General features: G+C 35.2%; 1 protein-coding gene across 1 annotated transcript in view; it reads right to left on the bottom strand.

The window, feature by feature from the left end:
- The window catches only part of TPD52 (tumor protein D52), a 120,289-nt gene extending 115,613 nt beyond the window's left edge, over positions 1-4,676 (bottom strand). The window contains 3 exon segments of the mRNA XM_031946231.1: positions 4,118-4,182; positions 4,184-4,287; positions 4,289-4,676. Coding sequence (XP_031802091.1) covers positions 4,118-4,182; positions 4,184-4,287; positions 4,289-4,567 — 448 coding nt within the window. The 5' untranslated portion in view covers positions 4,568-4,676.
- Between the last annotated feature and the right edge of the window lie 22,506 nt (positions 4,677-27,182).

The following is a 27,182-nucleotide window of genomic DNA, read 5'->3' as shown; positions in this document are numbered from 1 at the left end:
AAAAATAAATCACTTGACTGGGTCACAGAAAAATTAGGGAAAGAATAACTCTTTTTGGAGAGGTTTAAATACATTTTCTACAATAAGGTCCAAGTCCAACCACATATTTTAAAGTTTAATACTGTGATTCTAACAGGAAGAGCTGAGAAGGGAGTATATTTTGCAAGTTTAGAGGGTAACGTGGACAAAACCATAGGAAAAGGAGATGGAAATACTGAAAAATAATAGAAAACAGATCAGTTTTGACTAGACTCTTTTACAGAGTAATATGTTCAATGGTCCAGAGCCTTCCAAAGACTTTGGGCTCACAGAGATCTGTCCATTACCTGTAACTGAAAAGAGCAATTTCTGTTGAATGATAAGGTGAAAAGACACATTATGATGAAGGCATGTACATGGTAATAGCTGTAAAATGCAGAAAACATGCACAAAAGATATGGTGAAGGTAAAAATGCCAAGATTTGGCAATGTACTGCATATTGGGGTAAGAATCAAGAGTTAAAGATGATACTGGGCTTGTAAGCCTGAGTTACTGGGAGGATAATGGGGTCCTTGACAATAAAGAGAGAAGCTAGAAAATAGGGAGAGCTTTGGGGAAAGATAATGGTCTCTAATTTGGATAGGTTGAATGTGAGATACCTATGAGATATCCAGTTTCAGAACAAACACAATATACTGATTGAAGGCAGGGAAGGGGTGCTATGGAGCTTAAGGAAAGATCAGGTTTGGAACAGATGCTATAGGAAATAGGAAAGAAAATTTATCAGCAAAAAGAACCACACATTTGGCTTGCAGCAGTGAGGGCCAAGTTGACAGAAGAAAACAAATATGCAGAGGATCTAATAGGTAGTGATTTCCTGTTTTCCTCCACTTTCACTGAACTTGAGGCCACTGAACTCTCCTGATCACAATTTTATTTTGATTCTAGACCCTCTACCCAGAGATAAAAACAAGAAAATTTACAAAACTAAAAACATAGATCAAATATTTAATGATTCATCTACCAAGAGTTTTTTTCAATGCTGTCTTCTGGTCATAACAGCTATAACAGTTACAACAACTATTACAACAAAACACTAAATATTTGTCCTGTCCTATAATGGGAAGCAGGATTTCCCCCCCATACTGTTCATGCATCTAGTTAGCACTTTCCAATTAGGAACTACCTATGTATGTTGTGCTCAGCACAATACTCCCAAACTCTGAAAAGTATTTTATAATTTAAAGCTTTTAAGTCTCAATATTTACTAAGCACTTAGGAAGTTTGGGCCAGGAAGATCTAGAAATGGAACATGATCCTAAATTTAAGGAATATCAGAGGTCAAAACATTTGTGGAAAATACAGACGAAGGAATACATAATACTAGATTTTGAGTCTAGAGATCTCCTACTCCCTTTTCACTTTAAATCTAAGGTCAGCAGACATCATCCATTGTCACTTCTTTAATCATTTGACATGACAACTATGCTGGTGACATAATGACTTTTTCTTCCTTCTCCATTGTAGGGTTCTTGTTGGTTTTCTGGAGGTCTCTGGAGCAGCCTTCCTTTCAATTGAGCAATCACTACAAGAATAGCCAAGTGTTAAAAGTCCAAATCTTTTATTATCTCCTTCACAATCTGGTTTCCTTGCCTGGGGCCTGGGCCAGCTTTCTGGAGAGCCTTCAAACTGGCTTTGGTCTCAGTGGGGGAAGTGCAGGAGGCCAGCCACCACGGTGGTGTGAGGTGAAGTGAATCTGTCTCTGAATCTGAAGCTTGTACTTCAGCCTCCAGCCACCACAAAGGTGGACTATGGAATGAATCTGGCTCTAAGTCCCTGCTGGCTGTTATATACTCTATTATAATTACATCATCATAGATGTAAATCTTGTAGAACTATATTAAGTACTAAGTACATGTACTGAACTAGAGAACTGTAAGCACTATGCCAAACTAAATAGCCATTGTCTTATCAATTCCACTTAGCACCTTGTAAGAATCCTTTATTTCAAGTACAGGGTTCTGACCCACAACACTCCATCTTATATTTCAGGCTATCCCAGCCTTCCTTGGTAACAGTTAACTGATTTGATATAGTCATTTTATTAATATTATAATAGAAATAAGCTATAGGAGGTCCTCAAAAATCCTTCTCTTTTCAATTCCTTTACCACACATTCATTATAAGAAAGGTCTACTAGCAACAACTATTACATGGTCTACTGAATTACAGTTATCCCTTCTACTTCTGAGGGATCAGAGGAATGATGCCCCTTCTCAAACTGGAAAATCCAAATAAATTTTTTTTGCCCTCCCTTCCTACCACAGAAGAAATCTGAACTGTTATGGTATTAGGGGATAAAATATGTTGATATTTTACAATACTACATATTTTATGCATTTCTGAATTTTTAAACTTTTTCTGTATCATCTATTAATTTTCATGTGTTGTCTTCTGCAAAACTCCTCCAAAATTCTCATTTAATTTCTTATGCTAATCCAATATATAGAAACTGCAATGGGGAGTAAAGTTGAAATATGGAAGGGATAACTCTAATTTGTAAAAAAAAAATAAATTAAAAGTATAAAAATTATTACAGGTAAAGCTGCAGTGAAATCTCTCTGGAATCAATTTAAAATTCCTCTCACACATACTAGGATGTGGATTTTCATGATGCTATTTTCTATTACTCCAAAGAGTTCTTCTTCATAAAAGGATGCTGACCATTTGCTTAAGGGATCTCTTTGAGCTGAAAAGAATTTATTATTCCAGATCTAAAACAACCATTTATGAATCAGTAACCTACTTTGACTACTTTCAAATACTGAAGTTCAAAGTAGAGGAAACTAAATTGTGCAGTATAGTGCTAAACTAGCATCACAAAGAACCATTTCAATATGCCAGTTATTTTCATATATAAGTAATAATTACTGAAAATTAAATACAACCATATTATTTTTTTCATATAGTTTGTTCCAATTATTCAAAGGTCCTTTTAAAGTAAATGCCCTAAACAGAATTTCATATACTAAATGCCTGCTATAGCAACATCAAGTCTACCTGGTAAGAAATTATTTTATTCAAGGTAAACATTCTACACATCAAGACCCATGACCAAATATATGTATGACATAAACAAAGTGAAGACTTCTAGTCTACCACATGTGAAAAGCATATCTACAATTCTCTGAGCTAAAATCACTACATGAATCCACAGAACAAGCATATTTCAAGGACCACATAAGGGGCATTTTAAAGAGAGATTTGCATCTGAAAGTAAAAGATATTTTAATGGAACTGAAACAGAGAGTTTATCTATTATTAGAAAACACTTGTTTTTTAGGGTGAGTGAATTACAAGCTATGATATATTAAATTAGCCAGTGTTTCGGAGTGTAAGGCTAGTACATGCTAGCCAAGTCATAGGCCCCTTCCCTTTCCAGTGCTTCCCTACTTCATCTAAAAAGCATCCTTCCAATCTCCAAAGTCTTCAGTTTAAGACCTGAAATGCTAGAAATGCGTACACTTCAGAGAAACTCCAATGAAAATAGGAAAAACCTTCTTAACTCGGTTATTACTACAGATTATCAGATAGCTGAAGTTAACCCATTCTCCACCAGGTTTCTTTTAAGGTACACATAGAACAATCAACAACTACCCAGCCTGACCCGGGTTCGGTCAGGTGCGGAAGGCAGAGCATGCGTGAGGCCCCTGCTCTCTGGGGCATCGGGAAGCAAACTCTCCTGGGGAATACACACACACACACACACACACACACACACGCACACGCCTTGCTGGAAATCACCCTCCTCCCAACCTCCCCAAATCCTCAAGAACCCAAAAGAATGCTTCCGTCTCCTCCAGCTCCCGCTCCTAGGTGGATCGCAACTTCTGGCGTTGGCACCTGCTCCCTCACCTGAACCCGGAAAGCCACGGCGGGTGCTCCAGCCCAGCTCTCCCTTGCGCGGAAGGGCGGCCGAAGCCGTGAGTCACTCGCGGGAGCAGCAGGGGCAGCAACAGCCAGCGAGCTCAGCTCATCCCTGTCACTGCCCACCCAGCCACCTGTCCCCTCCAGACGCGGGAGTCAAGCGGGGCTGCAGCCACGGAAAGGGCCGGAGAGCGGCCAGCGCTTGCTCACCTGGCTCCCCGCTGTCCATGTTCGCTCGCAGCTCCCTGGTTCCCGTGATGGTCAGCGCCGGAGTGAAAGGCTCGGATCGCACTGCAGCCGCCTGGACTGAAGCTAGGGCTGGGGCCACCGAGAGTGCTTCAGCAGCCGCCACCGCCTGCGGAAAGTACCCACCCACCCACTCCTTCCCTGGAGGCCCGCACCTCCTGGAGAGCGCCTTCCCGGGGCGTCACCCAACCACCTGACCCGCCAGACCTGGGCACTGCGCTCCGCTCCGCCCCGCAGAGTCAGCAGCGGCAGCAGCGGAGAGCTCGCTCGCAGCCACCCGGGAGGGGCTGGGCCTTGGGCGGGGAAGGATGCCCACTGGAGGGAGAGTTATCTTCTGGAAGGAGGAGGAGGCATGGGATGGAAGGAGGAGAAGTGACAGCAGCTGCTGGGGGGAGGGGAGCAGAAGCAAACCATAAAGGCGGAAACCACGGGATGCTCAGGGGGAGGGAGAAGAGCGACGTGTGCATTTATCAAGTTACTTTTGTTTTAAGCAAACATTTCTCCTTGATGTTTGTGAAACCTTCTGCTGGTATCATTGGTACCTGTTCATGGCTGGTGTCAAAATAATAACTAGCATTTGTAGAGAGTTTTAAGGTTTGCAAAGTATCTCATATATATTTTACCTGATTTGATCCTAAGAATAATCCAGCTAGGTAGTTTCTGTTATTATCCCCATTTTACAAACAAGAAAATGGACTTAGGACAGATTTGAAGTTCCCAAGTTCACATAGCTAGTAAATAACTGAGGCAGGATTTTAACTCGGGTCTCCTTTATTCCGGGTCTAATACTGTCTATTTGGTCACAATAGGAAGGTTATTTTGAAATGGTTTTGCATTGTTTATTATTTCATTATTCCTCCTCCCATCATCATCAAGAGCCTGGCACTTAGTGGAGATAGAGATAGAAACTGGAACTGTGATTTTATCATATGGCAAGCACCTAAAAATGCTTATTGATTCACTGATTTTCACAAATGCACTATTATGATCAACATTTGCCTATGTATGATTAATGCCAAAGGGTTACAAAGTTTAAAATGTACTGTTATTTACTGCATAGGAAATTGTTTCTACTGAAATTGCACACTAATACGGTAACTACTTAACCCATTCATTAGTTAATACATTAACTAATATGAGTTGTAAATAAAGTACAAACATCTTTTGTTAGGACACTTGGAAAAAATTAGTCCAATTTATTGATAGCTAAATATAGATTGTTAGATGATGAATGTGGAAGATATCCATTTGGGAATGGTTTAACTGAGAAGAACCAGTATTAAGGATAATTATTTTGTGACTGAAAGTAATCTAATGCATGTAATTAACTAAAGAATTAAACATGAAGATCTTTTGGAATTTGCTATTTAAAATAAATAAATTTCCAAAAAGCAAAAATCTGGGGGCGGGGGGGGGGGGGTAGATCCACATCCTTTAGGGAATGGCTAAACAAATTGGGATACATGAAAAAAATGGAATATTACTATATTTTTTAAAAAAGGAATAAAAAGAGTCTATGGAGGCACTGAAAAATGTACATGAACTGATACAAAGAGAAGTAAACAGAACCAGAAAAACAATCTGCACAATGACTACAACTATGCAAATATAAAGAAGAACAGCAAACATTTAAATAGGATCCTGTGTAATTATGATAACCAAGCTTGACTGATATTAACAGAGATGAGAAAACACCTACTTCCCTTTTTTACAGAGTCAATATACTATGGTGATAGAACAGAACATATACTGTTAGACTTGATTGGTTTGTTGATTTATTTTGCTGAACTGATTTTTTAATTATTTGTTATATGGGATGACTTGTTGAGAAATGAATATTAAAAACAAAAGGCACAACTGAACATTGTTAACTGCCCCCAAATCTCCTTACTATTTTTGTTATTTTTACTATTTATCATTTTTGCATTTCCAAAGTATTTTATAATAGTCTATCTTATGCCATTTTCAACTCCCTAAATTTTTAAATTATATATTTTTAGATATTTGATTAAATATTTCCCAATTAAATGCAAAAAGTTAAAATTCATTTTTAAAAATTTCGATTTCCCTGAATGGATGTCCATCAGTTGGAGAATGGTTGAATAAATTGTGGTATATGAAAATTATGGAATATTACTGTTCTGTAAGAAATGACCAACAGGATAATTTCAGAAAGGCCTGGAGAGACTTACACGAACTGATGCTGAGTGAAATGAGCAGGACCAGGAGATCATTATATACTTCAACAACAATACTAGATGATGACCAGTTCTGATGGATCAGGCCATCCTCAGCAACGAGATCAACCAAATCATTTCTAATGGAGCAGTAATGAACTGAACCAGCTATGCCCAGAGAAAGAACTCTGGGAGATGACTAAAAACCATTACATTGAATTCCCAATCCCTATATTTATGCACACCTGCATTTTTGATTGCCTTCACAAGCTAATTGTACAATATTTCAGAGTCTGATTCTTTTTCTACAGCAAAATAACGTTTTGGTCAGGTATACTTATTGTGTATCTAATTTATATTTTAATATATTTAACATCTACTGGTCATCCTGCCATCTAGGGGAGGGGGTGGGGGTGGGGTAAGAGGTGAAAAATTGGAACAAGAGGTTTGGCAATTGTTAATGCTGTAAAGTTACCCATGTATATATCCTGTAAATAAAAGGCTATTAAATAAAGAAAAAAAAAATTTGATTTCCAAATTATCTTGCTTCCACTAGCCCTCCCTTGCCCACTGAAAAGGCAAGGATTAAATGCAATATCAATTATCTATATAGTCATGCAAGACATATTTCCATATTAGTCATTCAACTCCTTAAATGTTAATTATAATCTTTTTTATAGACAAAAGCTATATTAGAGATTCATCCAATAAGTCTCATCTAAAGACTATAAATGATATACCTATAGTCCTCATCCTTTTTAGTCTTATCCTTCTTGATCCCCATACAACCTTTGACATTATCAATCACTGTCTTTTCCGTGATATTTTCTTTTTCCTGTATTTTCATGACATTGCTCTCGTCTGTTTTTCATCCTACCTATCTGAACACTTCTCATTCTCTTTTGCTGGCTTTTCATCCAGGTCATACTTGCTAATGCTGGATAAAGCCCAAGGCTCTGTCCTCTATATTATCTCTCTTGATATTATCTCTCATCAATTCCTATGAATTCATCTATCATCTCTACGCAGATAATTCTCAGATTTGTTTATCTAGCCCTAACTTCTCTTATGATCTCAAATTTCTCATCTTCTATTGTCTGTTAGACTTCTCAAACTTAGGTCTTAAACTGAATGTATACAAAACAGAACTCATTAGCTATCCCACTACCTTCTTCTAAACTTCACTTTTGCCCCACTGAAAACATCACTATCCTCCAAGTAACCTAAGTTCATAAACTCAACTCTTCATGCACTCCACATATCCAATCTGTTGCCAATTTTCTATTTATTCTAATTTTGCAATGTCTTATTTATAACCTTCTCATGCCTGGACTATTGCAATAGTTTTCTAGTTGATCTCCTTGCCTCAGGTGTCTTCCCACTCCAAGCTATCTTCTTCTTAACTGCCAAAGTGATCTTTCCAAAACACAGGTCTAGTCATGTCATTCAGGATCAAAAGTTAAAAACCTACATTTGATTTTTAAAGCTGTTCAAAACTTGAAGCCTTCCTATCTTTCCAATCTTCTTATACTTGACTTTTATCCACATACTCTATGATTCAGGAGACTGGTCTTCTTATTCTATGAACAGGACATTTCAACTCTTGACTATGGACTTTTTATTGGTTATATGAATGAAATGTTTTTCTTCCTTGTCTCAGCCTCCCAGTTCTCTTGATTTCCTTTAATATTCAGCTACAATCTTACCTTCAACAAGAAGCCTTTCTTGGTCTGGGGCAAACCATTCCCCACTGCCTGTGCCTTTTCTCTAAAATTACTTCCAATTTACCCCCTGTATATATATACAGGGGGTAAATTGGAAGTAATTGTATGTACATACACATTTCTCATGCATTAAAATGTGAGAATAAAGATTGTTTTTGTCTTTCTTTATATCACCAGAACTTAATATAGTGTCTAGCATATAATAAATATTTGATTATTTGAATTGACTTTTTGATTGTATCAAGCCCATAACCCATCTAAAATTCTATGTCAATATATTGTGGTATTTGAATGTGATGGAATGTTATTATTCAATAAGAAATGATGATCAAGCTGATTTCAGAAAAGCCTAGGAAGAGTTACATGAACTGACACTGAGTGAAGTTAGCAGAACCAAGAGAACTTTATACACAATAACAGGAAGATTTTTGTGATCAGCTATGACAGACTTAGTTCTTCACAGCAATATAGTGATCCAAAAATAGTTCTAACAGATTTGGGATGGAAAATGCCATCCACATCCAGAGAAAAACATGGATATTGAATGTGGATCAAAGCATACATTTTTATTTTTTGTTTCTTTTTATTTCTCGTGGTTTTTCCTTTTTATTTTGATTTTTCTTTCACAAAATGACTAATATGGAATATGTTTAAAGTAACTGTACATTTATAACCTATATCAGATTGCTTGCTATCTTGCTGGGAGGGGAGAAGAAAGGAAGGAAAAGAGAAAAAAATTGGAACTTAAAATCTTTAAGAAGTGAAAGTAAAGGTTAAAAACCTTTCTTTACATGGTACTGAAAAAAAAATGCTATTAAGTGGAGGGGGTGGGAAATTCCAGGTCAAATAGTTCTCAAGCTCCTATTTTCCAGAGAGATGATACATAAATTAAACTCAATAGATTTTCCTCAATAAATACTTCCTGAAAATAGTTGGCAACTCCTTCATCCAGGATACCCTTCACTCTCTGTTTTCCTGACACTCCTCTACTCTTATTTTCCTAATTACCTGAGCACCCTTTCTTGTCTCAATAGACTTCTTAACCACTATGTCTTAATGTCATCTAATATCTGTCATGAGCTTTCCTCTTTTCTCCTTATACACTCTATACATTCTCAGTAAGCTCATCAGCTCCTGTGGGAGCTATTATTATCTCTTTGCAGATAATTTTCACATCTATATTTCCATCTCTAGTATCTTTCCTGAACTCCAGTTCCACAATCCAAGTTACCTTTTAGCAACCAACTAGAAGTTTGCTTTTTAGGGAGTACATTTACATAATGTCACCAGGCTCTAAAATGTTTTTGGCATGTTCCAAAATAAATGGATGGGTTCATGAAATGTCTAACCTTGAATAATTATTATTAGCTTAATCATTTTAGTGACAGAGATAGAACATTATGTTCACACAGAGGGAAAAAAATATCCTGTATTTAACATGGAAGTTTTCTGATTATCCTTTCCTTTCATTTACTACATTTTGAGGGCGAATAAACTATATGTACAACACAACTACAAGTCATACTATGTTACATGTTCTAAAATAAATGGGATTTTATATTTTAAAATTCAGAGAGATCTTGAGAGAGTTGCTAATATTTAGATAACATGCTTGGATCCATTTATCTTACTCATAATTTAAGAAACTTCTTGCTGGGATAGACTTTGGTTTTTTTTTTTTTTTTTTTTTTCCTGAGGCAATTGGGATTAAGTGACTTGCCCAGGGTCCCACATCCAGGAAGTATTAAGTGTCTGAGTTCAAATTTGAACTCAGGTCCTCCTGATTTCAGGGCTGGTACTCTATCCACTGCGCCACCTGGTCGTCCCGATGGGGTATACTTTTGACATGTATCTATTTTATCTTATAATTACATAGTGCTGAGTGGGGATATAATATTTTGTTTCTTTCTTCTTCTTCCTCCCCCCCCCCCAATTTCCTTCCATAGCCATACTCCACAAGAAAGGATCTCTTGATAACATGAGACATACAAAGATATTTAATACATTGAAAATGTAATTTAATACATTGGTAAACTATAGTATTAAGGCCTCATCTGATTTCCCTTAATGCTAGCAGTTTGAGGAAATTGGACAAAATGAGGTAAGAAACCTCTTAGATTGGTCAAAAATAATCCCCATTGTAATATATCAAACTTTTGCAAAAACAAAGTAACATATGCCCCAAAACAACTTGGCACCACTGCTGATTTTCCACACCTGAATTGTTAAGAGCAAATTTTTTGGGTGTCTAGGACATTGAAAATAGGTTATAAAAACCAAAAATTTAATTTGATGACACAAGAAATGGGAACTTTTTTTTTTTTTTGCTTCAATGTACACCAGAGCTATCTTCTTATATTTTCTTAATGGGAAGTATAGAATTGTGGGAAGATGTGGCTGTATGTGAGTCAGATGATCTGCCATGTACCAGCTTGTGATCTTGGAGAAGTCACTGGACTTCTGAGTTCCACATCCCTCATCTATAAAATGAAGAGATTAAAAGGGACAGCTAGATGATATAGTGGAGAGAGCACCAGCCCTAGAATCAGGAGGACCTCAAGTTCAAATCTGACCTCACACACTTAACACACTTCCTAGCTGTGTGACTCTGTTGCCTCAAAACACACACACACACACACACACACAACAAAACACAAACAAAAAAGAAGGAATTAAAATAGCTACACTCTCTGGTCTCTTCCAACTCTAAATTCTTCAATGGAAATAGGACAGGAATGATTGAAAACAATGGGTGTTACCCATTTCAATGAAACTGTGGCCTAGTTGGTATATATTCCTGCTTTCTTCCCCTGGGAAAACTCTGTTGCCCATGCCTTTGTTTCATGGGTTACCAAAGCCAGAGAGAATCTGTCCCTGTGGCCAACCCAGTGAGCCTCCCTTACTTGCCTAAGCCAGTCCTAAGAAAGCAAACAACAGTGTGTTGCTGGGGTTCATATAAATGCTTCTCTAGCTTGGTAGAACCTTCAAGAGCTTGTGTCTTATTATACAACAGTCTTGCAGAATGTGGCAACAACACATCTGTACCATGAGACATAGGAGAAGGATTTTTGTCAATGAATGTTATATTAAACTTAAAATTGAAGATTTTTTTTAAGTGAACAGGTATTGAGAGACAAGTATTTCAAATATTTAATAGTCATATAAATTAAACACAGAATTTCCTAACAAGAATATATATATCATAGTTGTAAGTTTGTCTATGTTAATAAAATACATAAGCCATTTAATTTTCCCCATATTTTTGTCCATTTCCAGTTCTGTGTTTGTCATATCACTCTAGGTTTGGGGTCTGAATGTAAATAAACACATGCTATGTTTACTTATTTTTTCTTTTTCTTCTGTTTTTTTTTTTTCTCTCATGGTTTTTCCCTTTTGTTCTGATTTTTCTCTGTCATTAAGATTCATAAGGAAATGGTTTTTTTGAAGAAGGTACATGTATAACCAGAAAAAAATAAAATAATAAAAAAATAAAAAAGAAGTGAGAACTTTTTTATAATCTACAGTAGAAATTCTTAACCTTTTTTGTGTTATGAATCACCTAACTCTTTTCACCTTGATGAAGCCTATAGACTCCTTCTCAGAATAACATTTTTAAAATGTATAAAATAAAGTACATAAAATAAAAAGGAAATCAATTACATTAGGATATATTATCAGAATTAAAACAAGCAAACAAAAATTGAATTCATGGACTTTCAGTTTGAAACATTCTTTGTTGTGTCCTGCTTTCTAGAGCCCACAAGTGACAAAATATACCTTATTTTCTAGAGCCCCACACCAGAGTGATTAAAATACTGAGTCCTGCTTTCCAGAGTCCCCAAGTTGGGGTGATTAAAATATCTTTTCCTAGTGGGAAGTGATGAGGCACCATCCCAAGGATGGTGGAAAAATGGAATCCATTTATTACAAGGTCTTTTCCCCTTTTATACCCTCATACCCTTAAGTAACAAAAACATTGGGAATGCGCTAAGTATATACTGTGCACATGGCACCACATAAACAACTTGCTGTTGTATGTAGTTTGCCACCTGGTATCACTCTTCCACCTGGTATCTCTCTGTTTCAATCACAACACAGATTGTCACTGCCCCCTGACTTTTCAGGAAGGCTGAGAGCCCTTAGAGGAGATGGGGAGCTGAACCAGACATTGTCAGCAAGTTCCCTCTGGGCTGAAGGGTCTTATACCTCACCCAGAGTTTCCCCACTGACTGTGACCCTCTATAATTCTTGGTGTAGTTTAGAAAGCAAATTGGTACTACATCCCAAAAGTATTCATATCCTTACTACACTATGACCCAGTAGCACCACTCACCACTAGGTCTATACTCCAAAGAGTTCCAAGAAAGAGAAAAACAACCCATATACAAAAAGTATTTATCACAGGTGTGTGTGTGTGTGTGTGTGTGTGTGTGTGTGTGTTTATTAGTTTGTTTTGCAATAGCACAGAAATGGAAATTCAGATCAATTAGGTAATAGCTGGACAAGTTACTGAATATGAATATGACAATAAAACTGTGATATAAGAAATGATGAAGGGAATGATTTCAGAGAAACCTGGGAAGACATATAAACTGATGCAAAGTGAAGTGAGCAGAACCAGGAGGATGTTTTATAAATTTATAAAACAATTCAGTGAAGACAAAACAACTTCAATAGATATATAGGATGATGACCAAACACAGGTCCAGAGGACTTATAATAAAATATGCTACTTGTTTCCAGATTCAGAGTACAGTTGGACTCAGAGAGCTGATGGACTTAAGAGTGCAGATAGAAAGATATATTTTTAATATGGACAATACAGGAATTTGTTTTGCCTAATTATATGTGCTGATAACTGGATTGTTTTTTTCTTTCTTTCTTTCTCAATGGATGGTCACAACAGAGAGGAACAGGAAAAAGATCTTCACTGACAGAAAAATGAAAATTTAATTAAAATATAGAGCATACACGTAACTTAAAAAAATAAAAGACCCAATTTAGAGATTTGTGCTAGGAAAAGTCAAACCTTATTACTGTCCTTTTTTCTCTCTTCCTTTCAACTCCCTTTTTCCTAGGTAGTTGACATAAAGGATAGAATGTTAAACATATACTCAGAAAAACTTGAATTGGAATCTTGCTTCAGGAAGTGAACTAGCATTTATTAAATACCCACTATTTGCCCAAACACTATTCTAAGTGCTAGGGATACAAAGAAAATATAAAAATAATTCAATACCAGTTCTCATAGTCTAAAAGGATAGGTAACAAAAAATACAAAAATGGTATATACAAGATAAATTGGGATGCAATCTCAGAGGGAAGGCATGAAGATTAGGGGCAACTAGAAAAGGTTTCTTGCATAGTGTAGGAGGCTTACTAGCTTTGTGATTCTGGACAAATCATTTATCTTGTCCTGGCTTCTGTCCTTTCAAATATAAAATGAAGATAATAATAGCACCTACCTTCCAAGTTTATTTTGAGGATCAGTTAGATTATCTATGTTAAATGATTTAGGATAGAGTTAGGTACTAGACATGTGATTTCATTGATATAAAGAACTCCTAGCTGAGAAAATTCCCTGTACCAATGCAGGTCAGACCCTTCTCTGCCACTTATTCTTTCAGAAGATTGCTTAGAATACTGTGAAAGTAAATGACTGCCTAGGGTTACATAGTTAATGTTCCTTTTTCTGAAATTTGGCAGTCTAAGGAGCATTGTATCTGATTGGAGAAGAGGAAGAGAATAATAATCATATTCCTAAAGCCTCTGTTTTGTATGTGTTTTTTTCTCTTTTTAAAGAAACCTAACAATTGAATAGGTGACTGAATTTCTAGCTTTTTAAAAATTTTTATGTTTATGTAAGATGTGTTTCTGATTCCTCTCAGAAGTCTTGAGGAAATAGATCAGTGGCACAAGGAAGGTAGAAAATGTGTGCATAATCTTTATTGGCAATTCTTTTAAAGTGAAATGAAGGATGCTTCTGTAGAATGCATCAGCATTCCCACTGTGTCAGTAGGATTTTGATCTCAACACACATAATCCTCTATGTCCTGGCCTGGATCCAATTGTAATAAAAGGTAGCCCACCAAATCTTTGTCTATTGTGTTTAATGATGGCAGCAGGTAGAGATCTGGGAAGTTTTCAACCCTTAAGAGAAATGGAAGAATATTGAATACTATATTTACATGTATTTGGAAAAATTAAATACTATTGAAGAAAAAAAATTAAGAAAATTACAAATTTCAGTCAAAGGTTAGTGAAAACAAAAATGTAACATTTTCCCAATCAAGAGAGAGAGAAATGGGAGACATATCCTTCTTCAGCATAGTTTGAGTTGCGTAGGAAGAAATAGATGCTGATCCCATAAATGAGAGACTTTCAGCAAAGAGACATAATTTATATCTCATACCCACTTGACTTAACTGAAATAAGTCTTTGGGACAAATGTGAAAAACTAGAGTGCACCATTATAGTATAAGTGATAGGCTTCTCTATTCACTAGATGAGGGTGCAGTGTTCTCTTTTATCAACCTATCCTCAACTCTGTATGATATTATCTATTTCATGTAGAGTTTATTCCATTGCACATGGTTACTTGAATAAATCCCCCTCACATCATATCTCTTTCAGGCTATACAATTATGAAATATTGTCATGGTTTTTTCCCTGTCCATTTCTGGGAGGGAATGGAGCCTCCCTATGAACAATAAGAATGGAAGTAACAAAGCGTTTTCATTGAAGTTACTATTATTATTATATCTTACATACTTCTTAGTGCTTGGTAGGTTATTTTTTATTTTGAATTATTAGCATGAGCCAAATTAGGGTTTTTGAAGAATCAAAGAATTTTTAAAAACCTGAAACTTCCTCCTATTTTAATGTATATTGCAAAGTAAAAACACTGAGATTGGAGAAATGTACTACTGTTTCATTGTTAGTTACACCGAGTAATAAAAATGCATGTTTGACTGCCAACTTAATGACAAAGCAATAAAATATTTTCCCCAGTCATATGCTTTCAGCACTTCTGCATTAAATCATCATGATGCTTTCAGTGTTTCTACTATTTCCCAAAGGTAGCATCACTCAAAATGATATGGCATAAGCCAGTTCTCTATTAAACCTTGAAAGTAAAAGAGAGAAAAGCTATCTCTTAACCTTTTCAAGCATTCTCTTCTAGAGCCCAGTATAAATCTAGGGGAGAATCTCTTCCTTAAGAAATGGGCAAATTTGGGGGCGGGAAGGGGGTGAAGGAGGAAAAAATTTGGAACGGAAGGTTTTGCAAGAGTCAATGTTGAAAAAATTACCCATGATATGTTTTGTAAATAAAAATATATAATAATAAAATAAATAAATAAATAAAAAGAAATGGGCAAAATGTAACATATATTGGATTACTTGCCATTTAGGAGAGGAGGTGGGAGAAAAGGGGGAAAATTGGAACACAAGGTTTTGCAAGAGTCAGTGGTGAAAAATTATCCTTGCATATATTTTGAAAATAAAAAGCTTCAATTAAACAAAAGAATAAAATCTATAAAGAAAAAAAAAAGAAATGGGCAAAAACATAATAGAATAAAAAACAATAACAACAACAAATAAACTGCTGCTCTCTACATTTCCTACTCAGCTGCACTGTTGTGGATTTCTCTGTCATCTCCCAAAGCAGGTTATCTTCTTTTCCTCCTTTCCTCCACTCCTGCCAGCGTTTCAGCTTCCTTTTATTTTGCTTAATTTTTAAAATTTCAATAGTGCTCTATTTTTTCAAGTACATATATAGTTTTCAACATTCATTTTTGTAAGATTTTGAGTTCCAAATTTTTTCACTCTCCCTCCCTTCCTTCCCCCTTCCCCATGACAGCAAGCAATCTCATATAAATTAAACATATACAATCACTTAAAACATATTTCTATATTAATCATGTTGTGAAAGAAAAATCAGAACAAAATGGAAAAACCATGAGAAAAAAAAATCAAAGAAACAAAAAAAAAGTGAAAATAGTATATGTCAATTTACCTTCAGCCTTCACAGTCTACTCTCTTGGATGCAGATGGCATTTTCTATCCCAAGTCTATTGAAATTGTCTTGGATCATTGCATTGCTAAGAGCCAAGTCCATCACAATTGGTCATCACATTATCTTGCTGATGTTGTATCCAAAGTTTTCCTGATTCTGCTCACTTTGATGAGGTGCCAGAATTGAGGGTAAGAGATCCCCTCTGGTCGATTTTGAAGATTCCTTGTGAAAGAATTTTCAAACCCAAAGTCTTTGGCAAAAGGGGATTTATTTACACTAAGAAGACAGCTTGCTAGGAAGACAGCTTCCTTAGTGGGCAGGTCTTGTTTAGAAATTAGCAAGAAGAAAATATCTTTATCAGTGGGCAAAATCCTGTTAGGATTTAGCAAAGATTCAGAGTTGAAAGTAACCTTTTATTAGTCTTCTGAGGCTTTATTGGGGTTTGCCCAGCCCCCCCAATCTTGGAGCAGTTTGAGAGACTAATCTCCAATTCAATAGAGGGTGGTGATTATGCTCCTAGCCAAGATCTCCAATTAAATGAAATTACTTATCATGAATGGATGTAGCCCTTCCCAGGGTTTGAGACTCAGGAATTCCCCCCCCAAAGGGGGATGCAGTTTCAGGGCCTCACTCAAAGGTTGAAAGGGATACAACTTACATCAACTTCACTCAGCATCAGTTCATGTAAGTCTTTCTAGACTTTTCTGAAATCAGCCTGCTCATCATTTCTTATAGACAAAAATATTCCATTATATTTATATACCATAACTTATTCAGCCATTTCCCAACAGATGGCATCTACTCAATTTCCAATTCCTTGCCTCCACAAAAAGTCAACTTCCTTTTATGTATTGTCTTTCCCCATTAAGTTGTAAACTTCTCCAGAGTTTCTTTTTCTCATGAATATCCTCAGTGCTCTTAGCATAGTAAGTAGCATAGTAATTTATATCCAATGACAATCCTACGGCCAGGGAGGTAAGGGAAAAAAGAGACAGACAGACAGACAGAGACAAAGAGACTGATGGAAAGAGACAGAGATAGAGAGGGAGAGAAAAGAAAAAAAAAGAAATTTACATGAAAACTTTATTATATATTCAAAAGAAATAGCAAGTTGTACATAATAGATTTTCACTTTCGTTTACAATTATCTTTTTTATTATACTATGTTATGGAAATGCTTATTTTATTCCATAAATAAAAAATAATGACTGTTCATTGATTGATTGCTTTCTCATCTATTCTCTATCTTCCCTTTATTTAATTCCTTTTTCTTCCCTAAGAAAATGCCTATACAATGAGGGCTATGAAACATTCTGGGAAAGGTCTTTTTCCCTCCTATCTCCCTCCAAGCCTTAGGAGATCAATAAAACTTCAGAAACTAGAAGCCTTAGAATTCTTTAAACTCTGTTTTTTTAGTCAGAGAGTTTAAAAGTTGGCCAGAATATACACCTAAAATATTTTTTATCCCCATTAACCCTTCCTTTCAAACTTCAGTCTGATATGCTGTGAATAAAGTGAATTTATTTCTTTTCACTAATCTCCATGTTGGAGCTTAGAGCTTTAGTGATCTAATGGGCCATGGTGAGGATGTGTAACTCTTCATTCCAACCAAAATGAGCCTCATTGCCCAAGGAAATTTGAATTGGACTCCACACAACAAATCAGTAATAGAGGTGGTAAGATTTACATGGACCGAGGGAATGTCTATATGTATCAAGTCATGGATCCACCCAAGTTTCAATTTCTTATATATGATTATAATGTAAACAAATAGACAATGCTATTGTTAACATAGTTTGTTATAACCTGCACTAGAATTTATTATGATGTATCATTATTTCTAAGACTAGAGTATGCAACATGATCTTTTCAATCATGATATAGTTATCTCCTTAATTTATCTTTATGATCAGTAAAATACTATTGAGTCAGCTAAAATTTCACTTAGGCAGTAGCTAATATTAGTGACTGCACAGGATTTATGGCAGGAGAAGGGAATTGGAATTATGGTTATTGTTTCAAAATGAAACAACATTAATTTACACTAATTTGCTGCTGATGGAGAAATTGTTCCAGTGATATGAAATACAATTTGGAATTATGCAATGAAAGTCAGTAAGCTGTTCATGCCCTTTCACCATATCATCTTATTACTATAAATATGATCTAAGGTCCTTAAGGAATGATAAAATAAATAACATAATAATAAAATATTCATAGAAGTATTTTTTTCTGGTAGGTAAAAAACCCCACAAACAAAGCTGTCCATCAGTTGAGAAACAGCTAAATAAAATGTGGCATATTAATGTAAAAGGATATTATTATACTATTAGAAGCTGCAAACATTGGGAATTCAGAAAAATATGAGAAATCTTAATAATAATAGTAGCCAACATTTACCTAGTACTACTTTTGTGCCAAAAAATATGCTAATTGCTTTATAATTATTATCTCATCTGATCCTCACAATAAACCTACACTGAAGGTGCTGTTATTATCCCCATTTTATAAATAAGATAACCAATACAAACAGAGGTTAAGTGACTGCCCAATGTCACACAGCTAATAAGTATGTGAGGCCAAATTTGAATGTAGGTCTTCCTAACTCCTTGCCCATTGTTTTTACCTACTACATTCCCTAGTTGCCCTGTCTTATTTAAGAGATACAAGGTTTAGAAACAGAAGCAAAGAAACAATATATGCAATTATTACAGTGATACAAAGGATAGCACTACTAAAAAGTAATCAATGAGAATGTATTATTAAATGCCTATTATATGACAGAGCCTCTGCTAAGCATACAACTATAAATATCATACTATTCCTGCCCTCAGAATGCTTTTATTTTGCCACAATTAAACTAATGATTAACAATCTGCATCCCAGAGAACTAAAGGCTAAGGGATAAGACTATGTAATGTGATTAACATAAATGGTCTCCCAAATGATTGGTTTTGCTTTAAAAAATTAAAAAACAAAAAACAAAAAACAAACAAAAAAAAAACCAAGGAACTGTTCAGTTTAAGGAAAGAAGTTTAGGAGAAATAACCCATGAGTCTACAGCAGCCAATAGAGGTTGTTCCCTTGGGATTCTTTCCACCTTCTCCTCTCTGCTGGACTCATAAAGGGCTCATGGAGTACCTCCCTTCCCTTACTCAGCCACTATGACTTACCAGTAACATCCTAGAACGTGGCTATGGATTTCATCTTGGAAGAGTAGGAACACCTCTCTACCAGGAATTAATGGTTGAGAACTGCAGGAAACTCTTCTTCCTGGGGCTTGCAGTTTCCAGATAGATCAATGAGCTAGAAGGAGAAAGAGCACCTTGGATGCCAGGGAGAGACCTCCCAACACAACCCAATATAAGCTACACTGCTGACTCCTTTCCATAAGACTTATTCTATAATGCCATAGAAATCTTTTCACCCTGGAGGCTTGAGAAAATACCATTGATTTGGCAATTATGTCACTTTAAAGAGCATTTTGGTGGAATGTAAAGTTAGAAGCCAGACTGCAGGGAGTTGAAAGAAGAAAGTGAGAAGAGATGAAATAGACTCACTTATTGTAAAATACATTATTTAAGGAGTTTTGCCACAAAGGGCAGGTGAAATATAGAACAATAGAGGAAATGAAAGAATAAGATGAGAATTTTTGAGGATAAAGGAGAGATGGACATCTATGTACACAATAAGGGAGGAGCCAGCAGACAGGGAGAAATTGAAGATGTGATAGAATGGAGATAACATAGAGGATGATCTGTTGGAGGAGATGGGATGGAATGGAATTGCTTGAGAAGGCAGAGAGATTTGCTTTGAAAAGAAATAGGACTTTTTTGGCATGACACAGCCATGGAGGAGATAACGGCAGAGTCAGTTCCTGAATCTGTGTGTTCACATAAGCCAATTCCATGGTAAATTAATTTCCTCTTCATCTCATTGTTGAAATTCTCTCTCTTCAAAGTTCAGTTCAGGTGCCAAGAAACCTTTCCTGATCTCCACAGATGAAAATGTTTTCCCCTCCTTCCTAGTATACTTTGGCTTTGTCCCTAATATACATTGTTTTTCTTTGTGTTCATGCTGTACATGTGACATATATATCCATAAGGACAAGATTGTGGCCTCTGTCATCCTTGTACTCTCAGTGTCTGATCTGGTATCTGGTACATGGTAGCCACTTAAAACTATTTCTCCCATGAGCTGAATTATAGGAGTCCTAGGAAATAGCAAAGGGGGGAGAAGGAAGAGGATTTGATGGCTTTTTTTTCTCTCGATGAAATTCTGACATTCTTCAAAAAGGAATAATGAACAGAATCCAAGAAAAGAGAAACTTAAAGCTCTTCTCAGCTGATTGCATCCAATTACAAAAAAAAGAAAAACTGCAGTTGACAAAAGAGAAAGAAAGATGTCATATCCAAAAATCTCAATATGGGATCATATGATTTTATTGTAGAACCCACAAATAGCCAGAAAAAAAGCATGTATACAATTTTAAACTAGAAACTTTGATTTAATGGCTAAAATGTTAGAGCTACAACCAGGAAGATATACTTTCTGCATTTACTGTTTGGATGACCTACCTCTCTGCAATTCAGTTTCCCCTTTTAGCCCTCACTTCTAACTAGATTAGCTGTAGTGAGTGAATTCTTTTTAACTCCTAATATGCTGCAAGCTTCCAGTACGTTATCCAAATGTCTTTGGACCTTTAATATGTATCAAGTAGGAATTTAACAACACTGAATCAGGAGGATGCAGAGTTAGTGATCTTTGCCTTGAATTCCCATAGCTATGTCACAGATCTCTGTACTCAAATTTTTCTCCTATAGAAATTTTAAAATGATGCAGATCACACTGATTAGGATTTATAAGTATACATCAAACCTTGATTGATGTATTGTAGATTTACATGGAAATCATGTTAGATACCAACGCCAAATGAAGGAATGAATTAAGTTGGAATTCTACTTCAGATACTTGCTTGATGTACTGCCCAGGACAAGTCGATTCATTTCTCTCAGACCTCAATTTCTTCATCTGTAAAATGGTAATAATGATAGCACCTATCTCATAGAGTTGTTAAAAGGATTAAATGAGATAATATATGTAAAATGCCTTATGAATATTAAAGAATTATATGAATTTATTTTTATTAGGTTTCTTTATCATCATTCAATCATCTCTCTATCACTGCACATGTATTTTTGTCTCATAAATAATGTTACTTTCAATATATTTCATATCTGGATCTTTTCTTATTCTTAATAATATCCTTAGATAATAGATCTAGTAATTCAATTTCTATATCATGGGCATAATTATTTTTAGTAACTTTCCTTGCAATATCAGAAAAAAATTATTTCTAGACTGGTGGAATCAAATCAGTTTTAATAGCAATAGATTAATTTGCCTCTATCTCCTTCAGTCTCTCCAGCAGTGAATTTTCTTTCTCTTAGGATCTTTTCTAGTTTAATGAGAGTTAGATGACACCCTCCTAGTTTGTTTTATGTTTCATTTCTCTTGGCTGCATTCATAATCTTTTCAAAACTAATGTTCATATCTGTTAACTACTTATCTTTTAACAAATGGCTCTTGATATCATTTGTGTCATTTCCATGTAGATAAAAGATCTCACTTTTTTGGCCTATTTTACACAAATATTTACAAAAATGTTTTCTAATTTTAACTGTATTGATTTTATTTGTGCAAAAGATTTTTACCATTTATATAATTGAGATTATTTTATATTTCATGATCTCTTCTATCCTTTCTTCCCCTATCCATAATTATGAAAGATAATTACATTCTTTTTTCTCCTCATTTTCTTTAATGATATGACTTTTTATATTTACATAAGGAGAGGAAGCAAGTATAATTAAGAGAGAACTGGTCTGCTATGAATTATGATTCTTACACTTGTTGAGTAACCAAGGACAAATCATCTAATGTCTGAGTATGATTGTCTTTATACTTGAAATGTTAGCCCCTTTTTCATATGTGTAAAGTAACAATCCTGATCACAATGTTGTAATGAAGATCAAGTGAAATGTTTGTAAAGTATGTTACTTTGCCAAATGCTATACAGATGCCAGCTATTATTATTGCATTTAAATAATTTATATATTGGGGATTTTTTAAAATAGTGAAAATTCTGACCTATATTATTTTCCACCAAATTGCTTTCTAGTTTTCCCACTAGTTTTTGTCAAATTAAGAGCTCTTTCCCAAGTAAATTGTGTCCTTCAGTTAATTAAGCTGTAGATTTCTGAATGCATTTTCTAGTTCTTGCTCATTTAATTTATTCCACTGATCTACTTCTGGTTTTTGTTCAGCATTAGATAATGGCTGCTTTGTAGTAGAGTTTGCGATCTAGTAGCACCACGCTTGCCTCCTCCCTATTTTGTTGCTTTTGTTGTTATATCCCTTGATATTCTTGACCTTTTATTCTTCCAAATGATTTTATTATTATTTTCTCTATATTTGTAAATTGTTTCCCTTTGGTATAGCACTAAGTCTGTAAACTTAGGTAGTATCATTATAACTGACATTTATAAATCAAGCATCAAGCATTTGTTAAGCATCACTAGCCAGATACTGTGCTAGCACCAATACTAGGTGAGAAGAAGAATAACATATTCATGAATTCATATCCTGTTTCATTTTTTAATGTGAAGGATGTGGTGACTTTCTCATAGATAGTATCTCTGTTATTTGTTAGTCTGGTGAAAATTTTTACTTAGAATGGCTCCCTGTTTCCTAACACTTAGAGAGTAAAATTTAAATACACTTATGGATATTCCGATACATTGCTTGACACTGGTGAAATAATAAACATAATATATATCAAATCGAATATTCTATTTATTGCGAGATGCATTTAATGTGTTTTTTGGTTTTAACTGTATTTTTTCTTTTTAAATCTTTGTTAGAAGGAAAAGGGACTAGGGGAAAGATATTTTTGGAACCGAATAGGATTTGAAAACAAAAATCATCAACACAAAATGTTTTTAAAAAAAAAAAATTTTAGTGCTACCTGTCATTTAAAACTTAGCTAAAATGCTACCTCCTTAACAAATCCTTCTATTTACTTCCCAATCAATAGTGATCATTTCTCCCTTGTGCTTCATAAAGTATTTTTTTCAGCATGTTTCTGAAGCAACTATCATTCAATTCAATTAAATTCAAACAGCATTAAATATGTACCAATTTTGTGCTAGAACTGTGCTAGGTGCTAGAGGAAACAAGACAAAAATAAGACAGGTTTTGTCTTTAAGAAAATAATATTCTAATCACTGGGTTTATATGTGCCCAAGTTCTTCTCACACAAAGATTTTTAATGTTGAAGGCAACATTTAACATTTGTGGATACAAGCTGGCCCTTCCATCATATGTTTCCTTTTTTATACCTCATTTGATATTAATAATCAGATGATTAATAAACAAAGTTATTTCTATTGTTAGATCTATCAGGAAGTCTTGCATAATTTCAACAAATATATAGGAGAAAGGGCATTGTTTGAAGAGGGCATTAAATTAGCATTTTATTCTATTGAATCAAATACTTTCTTACAGTTGATAAATAATATGCATAATAGAATCTTCTATTTGTGTGTATGTGTGTACTTTTAGCCAATTGCATGACTGTCAGGATATGGTGTGCTATTAAATATCATTTGCAAAGTCTCATTTTTTCCCTTATTAATCTTTGATCAAAGATTCCATAAATGTGTGGATTTTGGACTATTCTATGTGTTCTTTGTTTTCTTCAGGAACATTTTCACTTACATTTAGTAGTATATTCAGGATTGTAATGTTCAAGTCCAACATGGTAGCTTCAGTCTTAGTGATCTTGAAAACAATTTGTTATGAAGACCTTTACAAATATTTAATACTTATTATGTATTTGTGACCTTTTTTCCAATTTCATCCCTAAATGCCCTTTAAATAAATTCTAAATTTAGATAAATTCTGCTGGTTAATTCTCTCCAAGCTCTCTACAATTTTTTTTCTTTTATTGTTTCTAGCTGTTTTACGGCTTTCTGTAAGATTTTACAAGTCAATTAAATCAAGAAGCATTTCTTAGCTTCTATGTGCCAGGTACTATATATATATTTACAGTTAATAAGTTTATAATCCATACTGATATTACTGTTGGTTACCTTATCCTTTCACTTCAATAATGGTTAAGCATTTATGTGCAAGTCTCTCCACCAAATGCTGAGTATACATATGAAAAAATGAAAAAGTCCTTTCCCTCAACAGGGTTACATAACAACAACAAATGTATATATAGTATTTTTATCATTTACAAAAGGCATGCAACTATGCAGCAGGGATTTGGCTCATACCTAGGCCACTAACACAGAACTCCATGTGGAAGACATAACGGAGCTTTTTGCAGGAGACCAGAGAACTGGTGCTTGTTTCCTCACAGAATGCTGTGTTGCCTTACCATGTGAAAGGAGCAGTCTTTCGTCCAACAGCCAGGTTTTCCCAATAATGAGCTTCCTAGTGCATGATAGTGAAGTCAGACAAGTACCAGAGTGATACAAGCAAGCAAGAAATGAGTTTAGAGGTTAGTAATCAGTCATAATTACAAATTACAAAAAAAAAAAAATACAGTTAAGTAGAAATAACTAAAAATATTTTGAGGTCATAATAATAAAAAATAACAAATAGCAAACATTTATACAGCCTTTACTCTGTGCCAGGGCACTGTCCTAAGCCCTTTGCAATTATCTTATTTGATGATCCCAAAAATCCTGCAAAGGAAGTGCTATTATTTCCTTATTTTACAGATGAGGAAACTGAGGTAAATGAAAATTAAACGACTTGCCCAGGATCATACAACTAGTAAATGTTTGAAGTCAGATTTGGATCTGGTGAGGCTTTCTAACCACTGTATCACCTAGCTTCCCCTTTATTATCTTTTATTATTCTATCCCTCTTATGACTGAGAACAGAGAGTCAAAGAGGTTAACTTTCCTGAATGGTCAGGATTTAGAATGAGGATTATATGCTGCAGGGGCTCTTAAATTAATTTCTCCACCTTCCTATTAGAACTCCATAGTAAGCAGCTGATATGGTAGTTGGAAGCATTGCAGTCCCCACACAATAAAAACAGAATTGATTGGTTTGGCTTTCATTGAGGGTTAACTAGGCTACTCATCATGCCTTTTAACTTATTAGTAAGCTTTGTGTACCTATCTTCTCTGACCCAAGAATTACATTTGGAAGTCAGCTAACAGCATATTGAAATGTTGTTATTCTCCCACCCCCACCCCTTACCTCCCTCCTGCCTTGTTTAAGCAGATAACAGAGGTGTTTCTGATGTACTTTCCCATTATCTATGGCTGGAGACATAAAAATCTATGAAAAATTTCTCCCTCCTTTTCATTCCCTTCAAAGGCTTCAAGCCTTAAGGCCTTTGACATTAAATCAATACTAAATTCATTGGCTTTGGCAAACAAACAGAAAAAAAAAAAAAAAAACTAGCTTAATGGACCAAAGCACTAACATGCAGTTAGATATCTTTTCAGAAGAGCCTGATTATTTTTTTTTTCTTGGAAGTAAAAGCAGCTCATGACAGCCTTTAAAACAGAGTTGCCATTTCTTTGCTTGTTAACTAGATAAATACCTCAGCAGCATTCTGTTTCCTGCATTATGCCTATCTGGTTCTGCCCTCATGGAAATGAGAAGGGTTAGACTTTGAAATTATTCTATAGCAGTCAGCCCTGAAAAGGGAGGTGGATGAATGAACAATTTTTGCCTGACCTACTTTCTTCCTATGAGGAAATACAACACATTCTAAAACATGCTTTTAAGGTGCACAGATTGTCTGTGCCCTATCCCTATTAAAGCAGGGCAGAAGGAGCCATGATATTCCAAGGTTTAGAGTATGATATGTAGTAATGGAAAAAGTCTTGAAGATACCCTCATAAAGGAGCAAGATCCAAATACTATGCTGCATTCAAGAAAATAAATGAACAAACAGGAAACCAATCCAAAAGTCAAAATCAGAAATTAGTAGAATATATTTGGAGAAGGAAAATGTGGCTTAAACTTTGAAATCCAAAAGCCAAGAGGAGTCTTCTTTGAGCATAATTAAGAGAAGGATCCAGAAGTATTCTTCCATCAGTGACTCCTCGCTTTACACAAAATATCAGTCCAAAGAGGCAGGGGATTTAATGTTTCCATCCCGTCTCAGTCAACTGAATAAACACAGTCATGGGCCTGAACTCATCTCTCAAAATACATTGAAAAGTTAAAAAAGAATGCATTAGTGATGAAACCATTTAATACAATTTTCTGGTTGTTCAGGGTTGCCTCTCCTTTCTTTCTAGTCTTCCTGAAAGCTTATAGAGTTTCAGAGTGTATATATAAGCACTTACATTAAGAGGCTGAGTTTCCAAAGAATAGCTTTCCTCCTTTCCCTTATGATGAGGTAGAGGACTAGGTTTTATTTATTTAATATTTTATTTTTCCCCAGCCCTTTTCATGATGGCTAGAAACTGGATTGAATAGATGCCCATCAATTGGAGAATGACTGGGTAAATTGTGACATATGAATGTTATGGAATATTGTTGTTCTGTAAGAACAGCAGTAAGAACATCCAGCAGGATGAATACAGAGAGGCTTGGAGAGACTTACATGAACCAATGCTAAGTGAAATGAGAAACAGGAGATCATTATACACTTCAACAACAATACTCTATGAGGATCAATTCTGATGGAAGTGGATTTCTTTGGCAATGAGAAGATCCAATTCAGTTCCAATTGATTAGTGATGAACAGAACCAGCTATACCTAGAGAAAGAACACTGGGAAATGAATGTGAACTGCTTACATTTTTGTTTTTCTTTCCAGATTATTTTTACCTTTCTAAATCCAATTTTCTTATGCAACAAGAGAACTATTTAATATGTACACTTATTTTGTATTTAAGATATACTTTAATATGTTTAAAATGTATGAGACTGCCTGCCATCTAGGGGAGGGAGTAGAGGGAAGGAAGGAAAAAGTTGGAACAGAAGTGATTGCAAAAGACAATATTGAAAAATTACCATGCATATGCTCTGTCAATAAAAAGCTAGAATAAAAAATAAAAATAAAAAAG

The sequence above is a fragment of the Sarcophilus harrisii genome, chromosome 1 (assembly GCF_902635505.1).
Source record: "Sarcophilus harrisii chromosome 1, mSarHar1.11, whole genome shotgun sequence".
Lineage (NCBI taxonomy): Eukaryota > Metazoa > Chordata > Mammalia > Dasyuromorphia > Dasyuridae > Sarcophilus > Sarcophilus harrisii.
Note: the sequence above shows the minus strand (reverse complement) of the source record. Positions and strands in the feature narration are given on the sequence as shown.